The following is a 15,312-nucleotide window of genomic DNA, read 5'->3' as shown; positions in this document are numbered from 1 at the left end:
TGACTCATTTTTAGCTGAATTTTAAATGTAGGATGTGAGGGCAAGAAACAAAATAAGCTGTAAATGCTTAGAGAGACTCTATAATATAGTTCATGTAAGATGCTTTACCATCAGTATTTACCTTTGGGGAAAATTTGTTGGACTTAAACATAGCTAACCAACTGCCTTTGCATTAAACTGTCAATGCATACATTAATTTTTAAAGGAACTGAGTGAGCAGTGTGGTTATAATGCAGATTGTCAATTGCAATTTACTAGCTAGTCACGTAAGTGTTTCACTGCTTTTTATTTATACATGAAAGGCTTTGGGCACTAGGGACCTTGCCTAGCAGCTCTGATGATTCCTCTGACAGTTTTGTGATGAACTTTGGCAAAACAATTTTCAAACCTGTATTGAAATGTAATTAGTGATGGAATAGATCTCCTCAGAATCCCTGCTTCTTTCACTTATCAAATGCTCAAGGGGACAAGTTTGCTCACCTATGGAAAATAATGTTCATTCTTCCACAGAAGTACTTTGTTTTGTTAATACCACAGAAATGTGATTTTTATTTAAATTTTTTTTTCCAGAATGTTGTCAGAAATGTGACAGATTAGCTTGGTTTTGATTAAAATATATTGGTGAGGTTTTTATCATTTTGTAAATCCTACTGCCATATTGAGTCATTCTGTGACAATTTACTCCATTGGATGGTAAAGAAAAGCTTCAGAAAGTTAATCATCTGGGTTAAAATATCGTTGAGTAAATATTTTGATGCAGTGATTCAACTGTGAGCTCATTACCTGAGGTGTGACTCCCTGTTGGCCCTTTGCTCAAGGTCATGAGCATCCCAGCTCACCATTAATTCTCTAGTTGTGCTCTATTGTAGCATTGGATTATTTGGGCTACCTCTAAAGAAAAAGAATTAGCTTGAAACACACAATCACTTTAATCTTATTACTGGACAGCACTCTTGCTACCACTTCTTACAGTTAATTTTATCTGCTTGACCATGGCTTCCCTTAATGCAGGGGGAGATTCACAGAATGTGTAAAGGGCCAGTGCGGTGACTCCTGCCTTTCCCCACTCTGATGCCTACTTCACTTTGCTGCTCAGGTCATTTTTCCAAATACTTATTTCAGTCCATGTTTCCCCACTACTCAAGAATCTCCAATGGCTGTCTATCCACCTTCACATGAAACAGCAACCCCATACCAGTGGTTTTAAAGCACACAATCACCTTGCCGCTTCCTATCTTACCTGACTTCCTCCTGCAATCCAGCACGCTCACTTTGCTCCTCTAACATGGAACTCCCTCCCCACCTTCAAAGCCTTATTAAAACCACATTTCCTCCAAGAGGCCTTCTAAATCTCCCCAACTAAGCGCTCATTTCCTTTACTCCCTCTCTTCTGCATCACCCCTGCACTTGTTAAGCACTTGATATTCATCTCACAGCATTAGGCAGTACTGCCATAGATAGTAAGCTGCTTGTGGACAGGGAGCATATCTGCCAACTCTATTATACTGTACTCTCCAAAGCATTTAGTATCGTGCTTTGCATACAGTAACTGATCAATAAATACCATCAGTTGACTACTGCTAACAGTAGTCAAAGGCCTCCAGCCTTTGGTTTTTACTCAGTGCTAAACAGACTGTTTATGCTTCAAATTCAGAAGACCTACAGAGTGAACCAGGGGCCAGGCACCTCACGATCAGTTTTGTGCCCCACATTCCTGTTAGGCATTGTGATGTCTTTTCCATATGACTTTTTAAACTTGTCTAATGATCTGTTTTAGATGGCTATTCCTATGAAAAAGAAGCAATGGAAAACTGGTTTAGAAAAAAGAAACGTACAAGTCCCATGACCAATCTTGTTCTTCCATCACTAATACTCACACCAAACAGGACTCTGAAAATGGCCATCAATCGCTGGCTAGAGACTCAGAAATAAGATAGTGTAGATATCATCAACCTTTGAGGTAAGCAAATCTCTCGATTTCAGGAATTTAATGTTAGAGCTTTTAATGCTTAAAGGGATTGTCAGATTCCAGGTTTAACCCTTTTTAATATTGGTATTTTAAGTATGTAACTGTTTTTGTACAAGTGGAAAAATAAGCTAACATGTAGAAATAAAGTTCTTTAAAATGATAATGTAGCCTGATGTCTATCTCCAGTACATTTAGAAATACGTTCAAATGAAACATTTGGTGTACTATTCTTACGCATATTTCAGTAGACTCTTTTGCTTAACTTTACTGCAACATCTACTTGCTTAACCTGTCCTCACCTCTTGCTGCAGCATATCAGGAACATTATGGGAGCACAGCTAGAAAGCATTTGGCGGTGCAGAAATGCATTTTTGACAGGCTGGTGTGGAGCACTTCATAGTTACACTCAACCTGCTACACAAAGAGACTTCATCATGCCTGGGGGTCTACCCGCTTATTTTAGTGGGGTTAAACTGGCAGGTGAGAGTTTAGAGCCAATGCTTGTTCCTGAGACTACCTGGAGGATAGGAAAAATCTCTGACTGATCCCCTTGAGAGACCCGTCTATTTCTTTTTATAAAAGGGGGAAATAAAACAGCTCAGACTTTAAAGACTCAGCAGCTGGACTTCGCTTCTGGGAATCAAGCTAGAATAAATCGTCGCACGATCAATTGGTTCGTAATCTCCTGAAAGAGCAGAGGCGATTCCCAGAATATCCTGCATAGGTTTGTGAATAGCCAGTCATCCAGGAAATTTCATTTCCTTCTCTGATAATGACAGGCCATGTGAACAGTGAGGCATAAATAGATACAATTTATCTAGACTTCAGTTCTACATGACCTTCTCTTCCACAGATGCTTGAGGGTGACGGGATCAAGTAGTGGCCCACAAGGGTCAGTAGTCCCATGACCTTGAGGGATGCAGTTGACACTACATTGGATGAGCCTACTAACCTTTAGCACAGTGCAGTGAGGCAAAAGAATGATCTAACCCCCACCTAGATTTAGGAACAGAATCATGTGTGATCACAGGTTAAGCGAGTCTGCAATCTAGTGCTATTATTTAAAAAGCTGACATGCTACTGACTCCCCTTTCAGTCTTGGAATAATTTGTTGGTCAGAGTCTTGCTTCACACCCAGTTTGGGCCAAGGCATTTTTAAAAGTTGATGGAGAAATGGGAGTTTCTCTAGAAAAGTCTCAAAAATTATTAAAGCAATATAATGGTGGGCTTATCTAGAGTTGACAACAATCTCTCATCAAGGAAGTGGGCCTAGTGGAAAGAGCACAGCATTGGTAAGTAGGAGACCTGGATTCTAAACACAGCTCTCACTGGCCTGGGAAAACTGCAATCTCCGAGGGCCTCAGGTCCCTTATCTGTAAAATGGGGATAAAAATACCTGCTCTTAGTTTCCGAGCCCTGTGTTTTGCAGATACTGTGAGCCCACTGTTGGGTAGGGACTGTCTCTATATGTTGCCAATTTGTACTTCCCAAGTGCTTAGTACAGTGCTCTGCACATAGTAAGTGCTCAATAAATAAGATTGATGATGATGATACTGGGTCCTAGCTGATTTTCCTAATCTCCACCCCTAATGCTCTGAAACCCTGGCAAGTGCTTACAAAATACCGTAATTATTATTCAAGTATTTGAAAGGTTTGTATAAGGAGAAATATAACTGTTTCTCCATTTCAAATACAGAACAAGGGAAAATGAGCTCAAGTTGCCACCAGCTATTAAGAAGATCACCCAGCCTGTGAGTCTGATGGGAAACAGCTTCAATTAAGGGTGAAGGAGGAGGACCCTGGAGGTCCTTAAAAAGAAAAAAGTGGATACAGTTGACTTGGCTAGGAGACAGAAGGGTCGGATTAGATAACCATTTAAAAGAACCTTCCAGCTCCAGGATTCTGTCCACTAGCATTTATGACTGACACCGACTATGAGGACAAGTAGTTTTCTGCATGGTTGCTAAATGTTGGCTCTCTCTTGAATAGGCCAAACATCTTGAGGGAAACTTCAAGATAATAATAATAATGTTGGTATTTGTTAAGCGCTTACTATGTGCAAAGCACTATTCTAAGCGCTGGGGGGAACACAAGGAGATGAGGTTGTCCCATGTGGGACTCACAGTCTTAATCCCCATTTTACAGATGAGGGAACTCAGGCATAGAGAAGTAAAGTGACTTGTCCAAGGTCACACAGCAGACGTGTGGGGGAGGCGGGATTCGAACCCATGACCTCTGACACCCAAGCCCGCGCTCTTTCCACTGAGCCACACAATTCAAGATCCCAAGTGGGATTTTGAAGCACCTGTATGTCCAGAAAAAACACAAACGAAACAAAACGAACCGTTCGATGTGGACCAGACGGCTACCCACGGTGGGTCTGAAAGAGAGGTTTGTGTTTGTCCTATTCAATCGTACTTATTGAACGCTGACTGTGTGCAGAGCACTGTACTAAGCGCTTGGGAAGTCCAAGTTGGCGAAATCTAGAGACGGTCCCTCCCCAACAGCGGGCACACAGTCTAGACGTCAAACACGGAGTGTTGCATTTAGGCTTTATGATTCTCTTATATTAATGTCTGTCTCCCCATCTAGACTGCAAGCTTATTGTGGACAGGAACATGTCTGCTAGTTCTGCTGTGCTCTCCCAAGTGCTTAGTACCGTGTCCTGCACATAATAAGCATTCAATTAATACGACTGATTTACTTTAGTGGTATAGAAGGATAATTATGGCCCTGTGCCTCATTAGGCACATACTTTTAAATCAATTTCCATGTTCCTGATAATCTTAGTGACTGACTTTGACAAGGTTGGGGGTGTCACACAGATAGGGAAGTTAAATCAAACCCCAAATCCTCACTACCAAACAGGAGTAGGCATACCAGGTTTGTGGGAAAGCTTACTCATAATACAAATTCAGATAGCAAATAGAATAAACATAACAAATAAAAATTAAGTTCAAGTAATCACATTTTAGTAGGTCAGTGTTAAACCAATATCAAGCCAACTTTCCACATTTAAATGCCAGAGGTCAAATCATTGTAAATGATACAATGAGTGTAATCTTTTCTCCCTCAGTTTCCAAGGATTCATAAACAAGATACTCCAAAAGAAAGTGAAGGGGTTTGGGATGGCAGGGAGGAGGGGGGTCTCAATGTGTTTTGTAATGCCAGGGCATCTGTAGACAATCTATATTATCATTACATATTGGCTCTTACCTTGTGAATTTGCTGAAAGATGTGACTCCTATTCACCCAAGATTTGAGCCCATTTGCCCTCAGCCAGATTCACCTCCCAAAGAATTCTGTTATGGGGTTAAAAATGGGTAAGTTGTGGATATTATTTCATAATTCACATCTCTGAAAATTCCATCTTTGCAAACTGACAAACAGTGGATAGCACTTATTCCCCAGTAATCCATCCTTATCAAACTAAATGCTCTGGGTTTTGATAATAGGTAAAATCAATCCCAAATTAGGAGGTTTTAAAGGAAGACTTTGAAGATGCTAATTTTAAGGTGCTAATTTAGAATAGTGCATTCTTAATGAAATGAAAGCCTGGAAGATCCTAGAAATAGTCCAAAAAGTAGTGCAGTAGGAAACAGCGGGCATCTTCAACAGCATTATCTCACTGGCCAGTAGTAACCTGAGCACTTTTACCTTAAGTGGATCACCAACTCACCTGGGCAGTACTTTAGCTCTAAATCCTTTTGCTTCAACATTAACTCCCAGACATGGTCCCATTGATGAAAGAAGAATAAGCAGTGTAGCTCCACTGTAATCTGAAAGGAGTTCCCCAGTTGTTAGTGCACGCTTCAAGCAATGTGTTTCCAGCCCTTTCTTCATTTATTTGTATTTATTGAGCCTTTACTGTGTGCGGGGCACTGCACTAAGCGCTTGGGAAAGTACAATATAACAATAAACAGTGACAGCAGAGACACTCAATTGTCCTTACTGAGTGCTTACTGTGTGCAGAGCACCTCACTAAGCACCTGGGTGAGTATAATATAACAACAGTCACATTCCCTGCCCACAATGAGCTTACATATTGTACTGCTCCACGCCTCTATTCAACTTATCCCTGCTACAGTTTTGTGTGCTGCTCCCTTTAGCAGCAGGGATGCCAAAATGCATCAGTGCAGACAGCTTTTCTGGGCCTGCAGAGACTGGCAAACGACATCTGAAACCTACTACCCAATAAAATGGTTGGGGGAAGAAATCTCAGAATCCTTACTGCATGTTGCTTGGGAGAAATTCACCAGATTTAGACAAATTTGATCCGATTATCCTGCTAAGAGGGGGAGAAAGGATTAAAAGACATTGGAAGGGGGAGTTAGTTTTAAGTACAGCAGTCAGAAGGCTGTTTTTGCTTTTCTGGGTCAGATAGTTTCACACAAGTCCTTTAGCAGGCTAAGTCCTTCTGCCCCCTTCTTTGGACATGGTTGAAATTGCCCTTTTCTGAGAGACTATTGAGTACTGTATAATGGAGAAAATTACACATCCATACTTTTAGGCAGGCTGGCTAGCTCATTATGTGGCCTGCCTCTCCCGGGCGATGCCCAGGGCCACCTGGGGTGGACGCAAGGTGGCTGGGCCCATAAAGGGCCCTTCCCAATCACACACTGAAGCACTTGGGCTGTGCATCCCTCTGGGATGCACTTTTAGACTGTGAGCCCACTGTTGGGTAAGGACTGTCTCTATATGTTGCCAACTTGTACTTCCCAAGCGCTTAGTACAGTGCTCTGCACACAGTAAGCGCTCAATAAATACGATTGATGATGGTGATGGATGCCCTTTAGATTGTAAATTCCTTGTGGGCAGGGAGCATGTCCTTTTACTTCCTTTCTCCTCTAGACTGGAAGCTCGTAATTCTGTTGTTTGTACTGTCCCCAAGTGCTCAGTACAGTGTTCTGCGCAAAGTCAACAATCAATACCACTGGGTTGATTGATTGATGATTCTTCCCCACGTACTTGGTGCAGTACTCCGCACAAAGGCGATATCTGCTCCTGAGTGGCTGCACCTACAGGGAGCCTAGCAAGGCCGAAAAGTTATAGAAAAGGATAACTTACCGTACATGCCCAGGTACCTGGCAAGTTAAAGTGAAAAGCAAGGACAAGCTTACATAACCGTACCCCTTTTAGACTTACCTTGATCTTCAAATCAGTACCCTTCCTTCCAACTGAAATGTGACAAATGTGCACGTTAACAGCCAACAGTGTCTTGTACATTTTGGCAAACACAGATTCAAAGTGAACACAGATCTGGGTCCATGAAAAAAATCGTAAGATTTTAGGTGGACTGGGTTTTCAGCATTCGGCAACTGATATTCTCCCAAATTTACAGTCGTTATTATAGAAAGTCTTTTTGGATGCAATCTTGGGACACTGCACATCAGAATCCCTAATTTTTTTTTTTTCCTTTTCTGTGTCCTTAACTTGTGGATTTAGTGACAACGGCTAGCTTTTGTAGACAAGTGTACTTGTTCAAAGCGTTCCCCATCAACCAAAAGCAAATTACATTAATCGTTTTTATTCCATATGGAAAGTACAGTAGCTGTGCCAAAAACAGAACTACAGAACAAAAGAATAAGACTTGTACAAATACTGAAGGAAACAGGAAACAATAAATAAGCAAGAGTAATCATACGCAGACTCAACAGAGCTTATAAAAATGGATAAGGCTGTTTTTACAAAGTATACGCTGTATGCACACAGGAACAGATGCTGAAGAATAACACCCGAATAGTCCAACTTGTACAAAACAAACCTTAATTAGGCTCACAGGAATTTCATTACAACTATTCATTTTGAAAACACTCTTGCAAATATAGAACTTTCTTCTCCCAAACTCTGGAAAATAAATTTCTTATGCCCCATCCTATATAAAACAAATGCACATACACCTCTCCCTCAAACTGTCATCTTAATATCCTCAACATATAACATGTTTCATATAAAAACGTCGTAAAAGAAAAAATTTCATTCCTGTACCTTATCTCCATGGATGAACAATAACATTATCTTGGACTAAAGTAGCACCTCAAAGGTGTTTATAATAAACTATGTAAAGTGCGGTTACTGGTATACTATTAAACATGCCAATAATAATATATTATTCAGTGCAATAACCAGCATGGTTGAAGCTTTATAAAAATGCATGCAATTCTAAGTAATATTTACACGTCTAAACCAAACATGGCTGTTTACGGATGAATTCAGCTTGAAGGGACTTCCAAAGAGACCCTCACGGCCAAAATCAATCCCAAATTAACCTGTAAATGGACCTGAAAATACAGAGTACTCTTATCTTTTCAGGAAGCAGTCTACAGACCTGAATGTTATGTAGTGTTCATTCCACCTCTGGGAATCCAACACTGACAGGGAGAAAAAGATATGTTTCTTATTCAAAAGCTGATTTGTACTATATCAGAAGGCTAGGAGAAAGTACTTACGGCAGAAAGAGTTATGAACAGAGACCTCCCACTGAAAAGAGATGGCAAGAGAAAGAATCTCTTTCGAAACCACCCACTTTGTGAAACTACAATACTGCTAACCACATCTGTCTGCAGAGCAACCCTTTCTACCGACGACATTCCAGTTAACATTCCTATTCTTGGTGATCGTCTAGCTTCTCAATAAAGTGGTTTTGTCCCATATTTTCACACTATCCCTGGGTGATGGACATGTTCCCCGTCAAAAAGAAATCCCCAATTTACAACAAATTGTCCCCCCTCTCAGTAACAGCACGAACCAATAAGTGACTTATTCTACGTTTGAAGAAACGGTTGATCCCGGTGCAAGGTGTGACTCAGACATTCGATTCTATGAAAGATCGCTTTGGCTTTGTAGAAGTGATGTGACTCAGGTGGGCTTCCTTACCAACGTGAGCCTGTGCTTTGGAGCTATTCTCCGGATACGCGTGAGACACCGTTTTAGACGTCCTGCTGTCGGGACAAAGGCCGGGCTTTTGGCCTTTGTTCTCCTCCGGTTCTTTTGACTGGGTCCCATTGTGGACGCTCCCCCCGGGAGCGGGAGCGCAAGTTTTAGCTTGGCTACTGTAGCCACCTGCCTGTTTGACAGGGAGCTGTTCACAGTTCGAGGGCTGCAGACCGGCTGCAGAAGAAGCGTTTATCAGTAGGCCCTCGGCCCCCGGGCCGGGCCAGCCGCGGCTTGGCGGGTTGCCCTGCTGTTGGAACCTCGCCGTCTTGTCCATGATGCCCATGAACGGGGTGTTGCGGGGTCTGTGCTCCGCCGTACCTCCCTGAGCCTGATTAGCCGCCTTATCTTTGATTCGAGCATCAGGTCCGGGGGCCTTGGCGATGTCCGAAAAGCCGCCGCTGGAAGCTAAGCTATGGGTCGAGCTGGACGTTTTCATGCTGCCGGCCGGCGGGCCGGAAGGGAACGGACTGGCCAAGGACCCCGGATGCCTCGCTTCACTGCAGTTCCCGGGAAGCCCCTGGCTGGACGGGGCGATGCCCACGGCCAAGGGAACGTGGCCCTTTAACCTCTCGGGGTTCTTAACGTTGTTTGGGAAAGGGTGCGTGGACCCAGCGTCACCCCGCTGCAGGTGGGCGTTCTGGCCGGGGGTCTGCCGCTCGCCGAACGGGCCGGCGCTGGAGCCTGCGGCCAAAGTGCCCGTCCCCTCCGGACGCTGGCTTCTACAGTTAGCCGGAGCTGCGGGAGATCGGCCCGGCAAGGAACTGGGCGGAAGAATCTGCGAAGGGACCGGGCTCTTTGTGCCCCCAGGGCCCGTTCCACTCCTTACGCCCGTCTGGCCGGTCGTCAGGTGCTGGTTGGTTTTCACTATCTGGGCCTGCTTGGTGGGTTGCACGACCAGGCCTGACGGAGCAACCGGTTCCCTGGCGTACTTGCTCCCGGCCCTCTTCTGGGGCGACGCGGGCCTCGCCTTCTGCTGCGATCCCTCCTGGGGGGCTCTGCCGAACAGGGACGGGGCCGGACCGCGCTGAGGCCTGGGGGCCGGCAGGTACGGGTCCTCGCGCTGGGACGTCTCTTCTTCCTCTTCGGCCTCTTCGGGGTCAAAGTGCTCGTTCACTGCCGGGTCCACAGCCTCCTCCTCGTTGTCCGAGTCGTTGGGGAGGACTGGTGGAGGGCACTGCTGCTTCTGCTGCTGGGCCCGCTGGAGCTGTTTGCATTCCTCTTCCACCCGAGCCAAGAGCCTCTTGATTTCTTGGTTGGCGGGACACAGCTTCACAGCCTCCCGCAAATCAGACAGCGCTGCCACAAACTGCCTGAGAAAGGGCAGGGGATACACACACGCCATAGTCACTTGCGGGTTAATACTATAAGCACCTTCTAACGTTACGGTGTGGGGAAGACATTTGAAGAGAAGAGATAACTTTCTACATGAAAGAAAGGGCAGGCTCTAGATATGAGTAGGATAATAATAATAATAATTGCACCGTACTAAGCGCTGGGATATATGCAAGATAACCAGGCTGGACACAGTCCCTGTCTCACCAAGGGCTCACAGTCTTCCTCCCCATTTTACAGGTGAGGTAACTGAAGCACAGAAGAGTTAAGTGACCTGCCCAAGGTCACAGAGCGGGCGAGTGACAGAGCCACGATTAGAAGCCGAGTCCTTCTGATTCCCAGGCCCGTGCTCTATCCCCGAGGCCATGCTGCTTCTCCTGTCCACAACTTGGTCTTTCCCCTGGACAATGTGATTTGCAGATGCATAACTAACATGCCCTAAAAATCCTACTCTCCATGCCTGCTCAGCCGTCAAAGGGGTCTTCTAGACTGTGAGCCCGCTGTTGGGTAGGGACTGTCTCTATATGTTGCCGACTTGTACTTCCCAAGCGCTTAGTACAGTGCTCTGCACACAGTAAGCGCTAAATAAATACGATTGATTGATTCAGCACCGTGCTGGCCCAATCCAGCCCTACGGCTCAAATCCCAGGGGATCCGTGGGTCAGCCAAGTCCCATACGCTGACTCGGTGGGGAGGGGAGAAGAAACATACTGGCTTGGAGTGTGCCCCATCCTCTCATCCTTTGGCGGAATCTCTCCGTGTGAAGGGGGGTGAGAAAGCCTGAGAAGAGAGATGGTTTAACTAGGGAGTGGTGTCTCTGTTGACTCAATGATGCATCTGGGGATGTATTATTAAATCTCAATCAAGACAAGATGGAGTACAACCTAGGTTGAAGCGAAGCCAGGGAAAGGACCATCTAGATTCCTCCATCACACTGTTTTTCCTAAGGACTGTACTTCTAGTTGGTGCTGAGGATGAAATAATTTTCAGTGAATTAACCAGATAAAATTAATGTGTCCATTTTTCAACACAAACTAAAATCTAAGATTAATCGTGTTTAGAAAGAGCACCTGTGCGAGCGCACACACACACACACACACACACACACACTCTCTCTCTCTCTCTCACTCAGTACCTGCTGTTTCTCTTAGCTCTCGCTCTGGCATAATAGGCTTCGTAGGATTTCGGTTTCAATTCAAGTGCCTTGGAAGCAAATTCTTCAGCCATGCCGAAGTCCTAATGCCAACATTCAAAGACAGAAAACACTGTGAACACTGAAACACATTAATCGCCTCCCTTCCACTTTGCTGGTCAGCGAGAACGTTATTTTAAGAGAACCTCCCCTCCCACCAACTTTCTCTGAAATGTGCAAAGAAAGCGATCTGCTTTTAAAACAAGTGGGATAAGACAGCAGATGCAGGTAAGCTAGTAACAAAGACAGGTGGGCAATGATAACATCCATCTGTAGCCCGGTGGGGGGCACAGAAACAGGGGAAAAATTTGCATCAGGGAGTGAGCGGTCCCCCGAAAGTGACAGTTAGCACGGTGTAGCACCCTCTGGGAAAAATTGCCAGCTTTGCATTTGTTCTTATTTTTTCCCTTCCCCATCACGCTCAAGAAAACGTGAAATCCTGACATGCTCATTCCACTGCTCGGTGATGCGGCCGGTGGCCCTGTTCCGATCGGACACCCACTAGCAAAACAACTTCCCTCACGCTCCTTTCTACCACGTCCTCAGATGCCTCGGTTGGCCCACCCAGATGGACAATTCCCAAAATTGTCCATTAAAATGGCAGTTACCCTCCTAGATGGGTGCGTTAGTGGTACATTTGGGTGCAAACAACTCACATTTGTTTTCCTGCGGCACCGTGACAGATTGAGATAGAGAGAAACGCGCAGCTCGTTGAAAGCTCTCATGTCTTCTCCAAAGCCTTCCCGAGGAAATTTCCTTAAGGCATACTGGTACCTCTGGGCTGCTTCTTTCATCTTCCCTTTCTAAGTGGGGCGGGGGAAGAAAGACACAAATGCTCTGTAGCCGAAGTTTGGTAGGAAGAACACCATCAAATTTCTACCCCTGAATCCAGGAAGCACTCAAAGTGCTATCATTCATTCATTCAATCGTATTTATTGAGCGCTTACTGTGTGCAGAGCACCGTACTAAGCGCTTGGGAAGTACAAGTTGGCAACACATAGAGACGGTCTCTACCCAACGGTGGGCTCACAGGCTAGAAGGGGGAGACAGAGAACAAAACATATTAACAAAATAAAATAAATAGAATATGTACAAGTAAAATAAATAGAGTAATAAATACATGCAAAAGATCACTATGGCTTAATTATGAAGTAGGATTTGTGCCCTGCCAAGCACAAAATGAGAGTCAAAGGTCACAGTGGAGAAGCAGTGAGGCCTAGTGGAAATACCAAATGCCTGAGCGTCAGAGGACCTGATCCCAGTTCTGCCACTTGTCTGCTGCGTGACCTTGGGCAAGTCACTTGACTTTTCTGTGCCTCAGTTACCTCATCTGTAAAATCTGTTCTTGGATGTCCTCCTGTCACCTCAAATTTAGTAAGGCGAAAACTGAACTTCGTGTCTTCCCACCCAAACCCTTCCTCCTGCTCACTTTCCCGTCACTGTTGATGGCACCACCGTCTCTCCTCACAAGCCTATAACTTCAGCGTTACGCATGACTCCTCTGTCATTCAACCCACATATTCAAGCCATCACTAAATCCTTTCAGTTCTACCTTCACGTCGCTGAAATCCGCCCCTTCCTCTCCCTCCAAACTGCTACCCTGTTAATACAGCCCCTTATCCTGAATCAATCCAACAAGGACTCGTCCTCTGCTACAGGCCTTCACCAAACCAGAGACTCCCTCTGTACGGCTGAACCCATTTCACTTTGCATGATCAGGGCTGCTTGCCCAGGCCCCCTGGCAATCACCCACTAAGTGCTTGGATAAAGGCCAGTCCACAGCCCGTGAGCAGCAGATGGACAGTCTGCCCACCTCCGGTGACAGTCGAGGCAGAAAAGATGGAAGTGCCGCTTTGGGCGGATGTGTGGGATTTTTTTGAACTTAAAGTTTCTTCCTGGGGACTTTTCTGCAAGGGTAGGAGGAGGCTGGACCTGTGGAGAAAATCTCCAGAATGAACCACCAACTCTCCCAGAGGGGTCCCTCGGCCCCACGCCGACCATCTTACCTCCTTCCCTTCCCCACAGCACCTGTATATATGTTTGTACATATTTATTACTCTATTTATTTTACTTGTACATATCTATTCTATTTATTTTATTTTGTTAGTACATTTGGTTTTGTTCTCTGTCTCCCCCTCTTAGACTGTGAGCCCCCTGTTGGGTAGGGACTGTCTCTATATGTTGCCAATTTGTACTTCCCAAGCGCTTAGTACAGTGCTCTGCACATAGTAAGCGCTCAATAAATACGATTGATGATGATGATGATACAGGTCAAGGGTCACAATCCCAGGCAGGTGGGCCCAGAATGCTGTCCTGTTTTTAGGAATTGGTCACTAGTAAGAAATGGCCAAGGAGTACCATGCTTAATACCCCCTACCTTTTCCTTTCTCACTTATGGACGGTTGCGTAAATGAGGCTTCGACAGAAACCGTGATAGCGCAAGGCCGAAACAGAGCACCCGAGAAATGCACAGCTCGTGGATTCAGCTAAATCTAGCGCGCACTGTGGAATAACAATTTTCCTTTTAAGATGAACTGAGACCCTGGCTTAAAAATCAGAGCAGCACCACACATCATTTCAAGGACTAACAGAAATCCATTTGCTCAAGAGTCATTTCCGTCGCACAGCGGGTATGCAGCCTGTTGAAATTGGCTTGATAGTTGTGACATAATTGCCTCCAAAATCCATATTAAACCACTTCAAAGCCACAGCCACACACACTCTGAAACTCAATTCCACAGTGGCTCTTAGAGTCAGGAACCCTGCTGGCCAAGCTCAGGGGGTTATTTATTTCCTTCTTGAAAAGAACAATTTAAAATTCACACAGACGAAGGTGGGGGAAACCGCTTCACACTGAGACGACGTTGATTTTCTCTTTTGGGAGACCTGGTTTGGGCCCGTGCAGTCAAAACTGGAAAGTGGGGTAGCTTAGTCAGCCAGGCTACCTCAAAACGTGCTCAAAACGTGGGTCCTGGGCTCAAATGGCCAGATGGGATTCCTTTGAATTCTTACCCTTATCAGTTGTGACAATGACTAAATCGAACAGGCCAAGAGAGAGTGTAGCAGAATTCCTCAAATGTTCATTTACTTAGTATGTTTGGTTCTGTTCTCTGTCTCCCCCTTCTAGACCGTGAGCCCACTGTTGGGTAGGGACTGTCTCTATATGTTGCCAGCTTGTACCTCCCAAGCGCTTACTACAGTGCTCTGCACACAGTAAGCGCTCAATAAATATGATTGATTGATTGATTGATTGAACATCCGATTACTGGGAGCCAGGAAACAGTGCTTGCGATGACCTTATCTCAAGTCGATCCATACCTAGGGGAATTTCAACTCTGACACCTAACTACAGGTCTCGGGGCGTGAGCGTAGCACTAGGGAAAATGTGGAAGTGTAAGTACCCTCTACAGGCACCACTGCTCAATCTATTGTGGGCGTTGTGTTGCGGCACTGGGCAGGCAAGGAGACCATTTCAGAGAGGCTGAAGGATCATCCAAGTGTGCACGGTGAAAACTTGAGAATTCTTTTGGGGAAAGGGTGTCCCTGTGGGCAGGCATCATGTCTACCTACTCTATTGTGCTCTCCCAAGGGTTCAATATAGTGCTCTGCCCACAGTAACTACTCAATAAATACCACTGATTGATTGATCGATCAGCAGTGGCCACTTCTTTTTCAGGACGGTGGCAGGCCAGGGCTGAAACGGGATTCATTTGTACCTATGGAGCACTTTCTGTGTGCAGAGCGGTTCTAGGCCCTTGGGAGAGGACCGTAGAGGCAGTCATCATGATCCCTGCCTTCAAGGGGTTTCTAATCTAGGGGGTCCCCTTGGCTCATTTAGGAGTGCAGGGATCCATATTTCTGCAAAACTTCATAAAGGGGATTT

At 45.1% G+C, this 15,312-nt stretch overlaps 2 protein-coding genes across 7 annotated transcripts in view; one reads left to right on the top strand and one right to left on the bottom strand.

The window, feature by feature from the left end:
- Positions 1-2,104, top strand: part of WDSUB1 (WD repeat, sterile alpha motif and U-box domain containing 1) — a 35,138-nt gene extending 33,034 nt beyond the window's left edge. The window contains exon 12 of the mRNA XM_038751845.1: positions 1,778-2,104. Coding sequence (XP_038607773.1) covers positions 1,778-1,932 — 155 coding nt within the window. The 3' untranslated portion in view covers positions 1,933-2,104. The remainder of the gene's footprint in view (positions 1-1,777) is intronic.
- A 5,376-nt stretch (positions 2,105-7,480) lies between these two features.
- TANC1 (tetratricopeptide repeat, ankyrin repeat and coiled-coil containing 1) overlaps positions 7,481-15,312 on the bottom strand; it is a 167,545-nt gene continuing 159,713 nt past the window's right edge. For all 6 annotated transcript variants that reach the window (XM_038751030.1, XM_038751033.1, XM_038751031.1 and 3 more), the window contains 3 exons: positions 12,086-12,232; positions 11,373-11,473; positions 7,481-10,215 (listed from right to left, as the gene is read on the bottom strand). In XM_038751030.1, coding sequence (XP_038606958.1) covers positions 8,775-10,215; positions 11,373-11,473; positions 12,086-12,232 — 1,689 coding nt within the window. In that variant the 3' untranslated portion in view covers positions 7,481-8,774. The remainder of the gene's footprint in view (positions 10,216-11,372; positions 11,474-12,085; positions 12,233-15,312) is intronic.

This window comes from Tachyglossus aculeatus, chromosome 9 (genome assembly GCF_015852505.1).
Source record: "Tachyglossus aculeatus isolate mTacAcu1 chromosome 9, mTacAcu1.pri, whole genome shotgun sequence".
In the NCBI taxonomy this organism is placed as follows: domain Eukaryota; kingdom Metazoa; phylum Chordata; class Mammalia; order Monotremata; family Tachyglossidae; genus Tachyglossus; species Tachyglossus aculeatus.
Note: the sequence above shows the minus strand (reverse complement) of the source record. Positions and strands in the feature narration are given on the sequence as shown.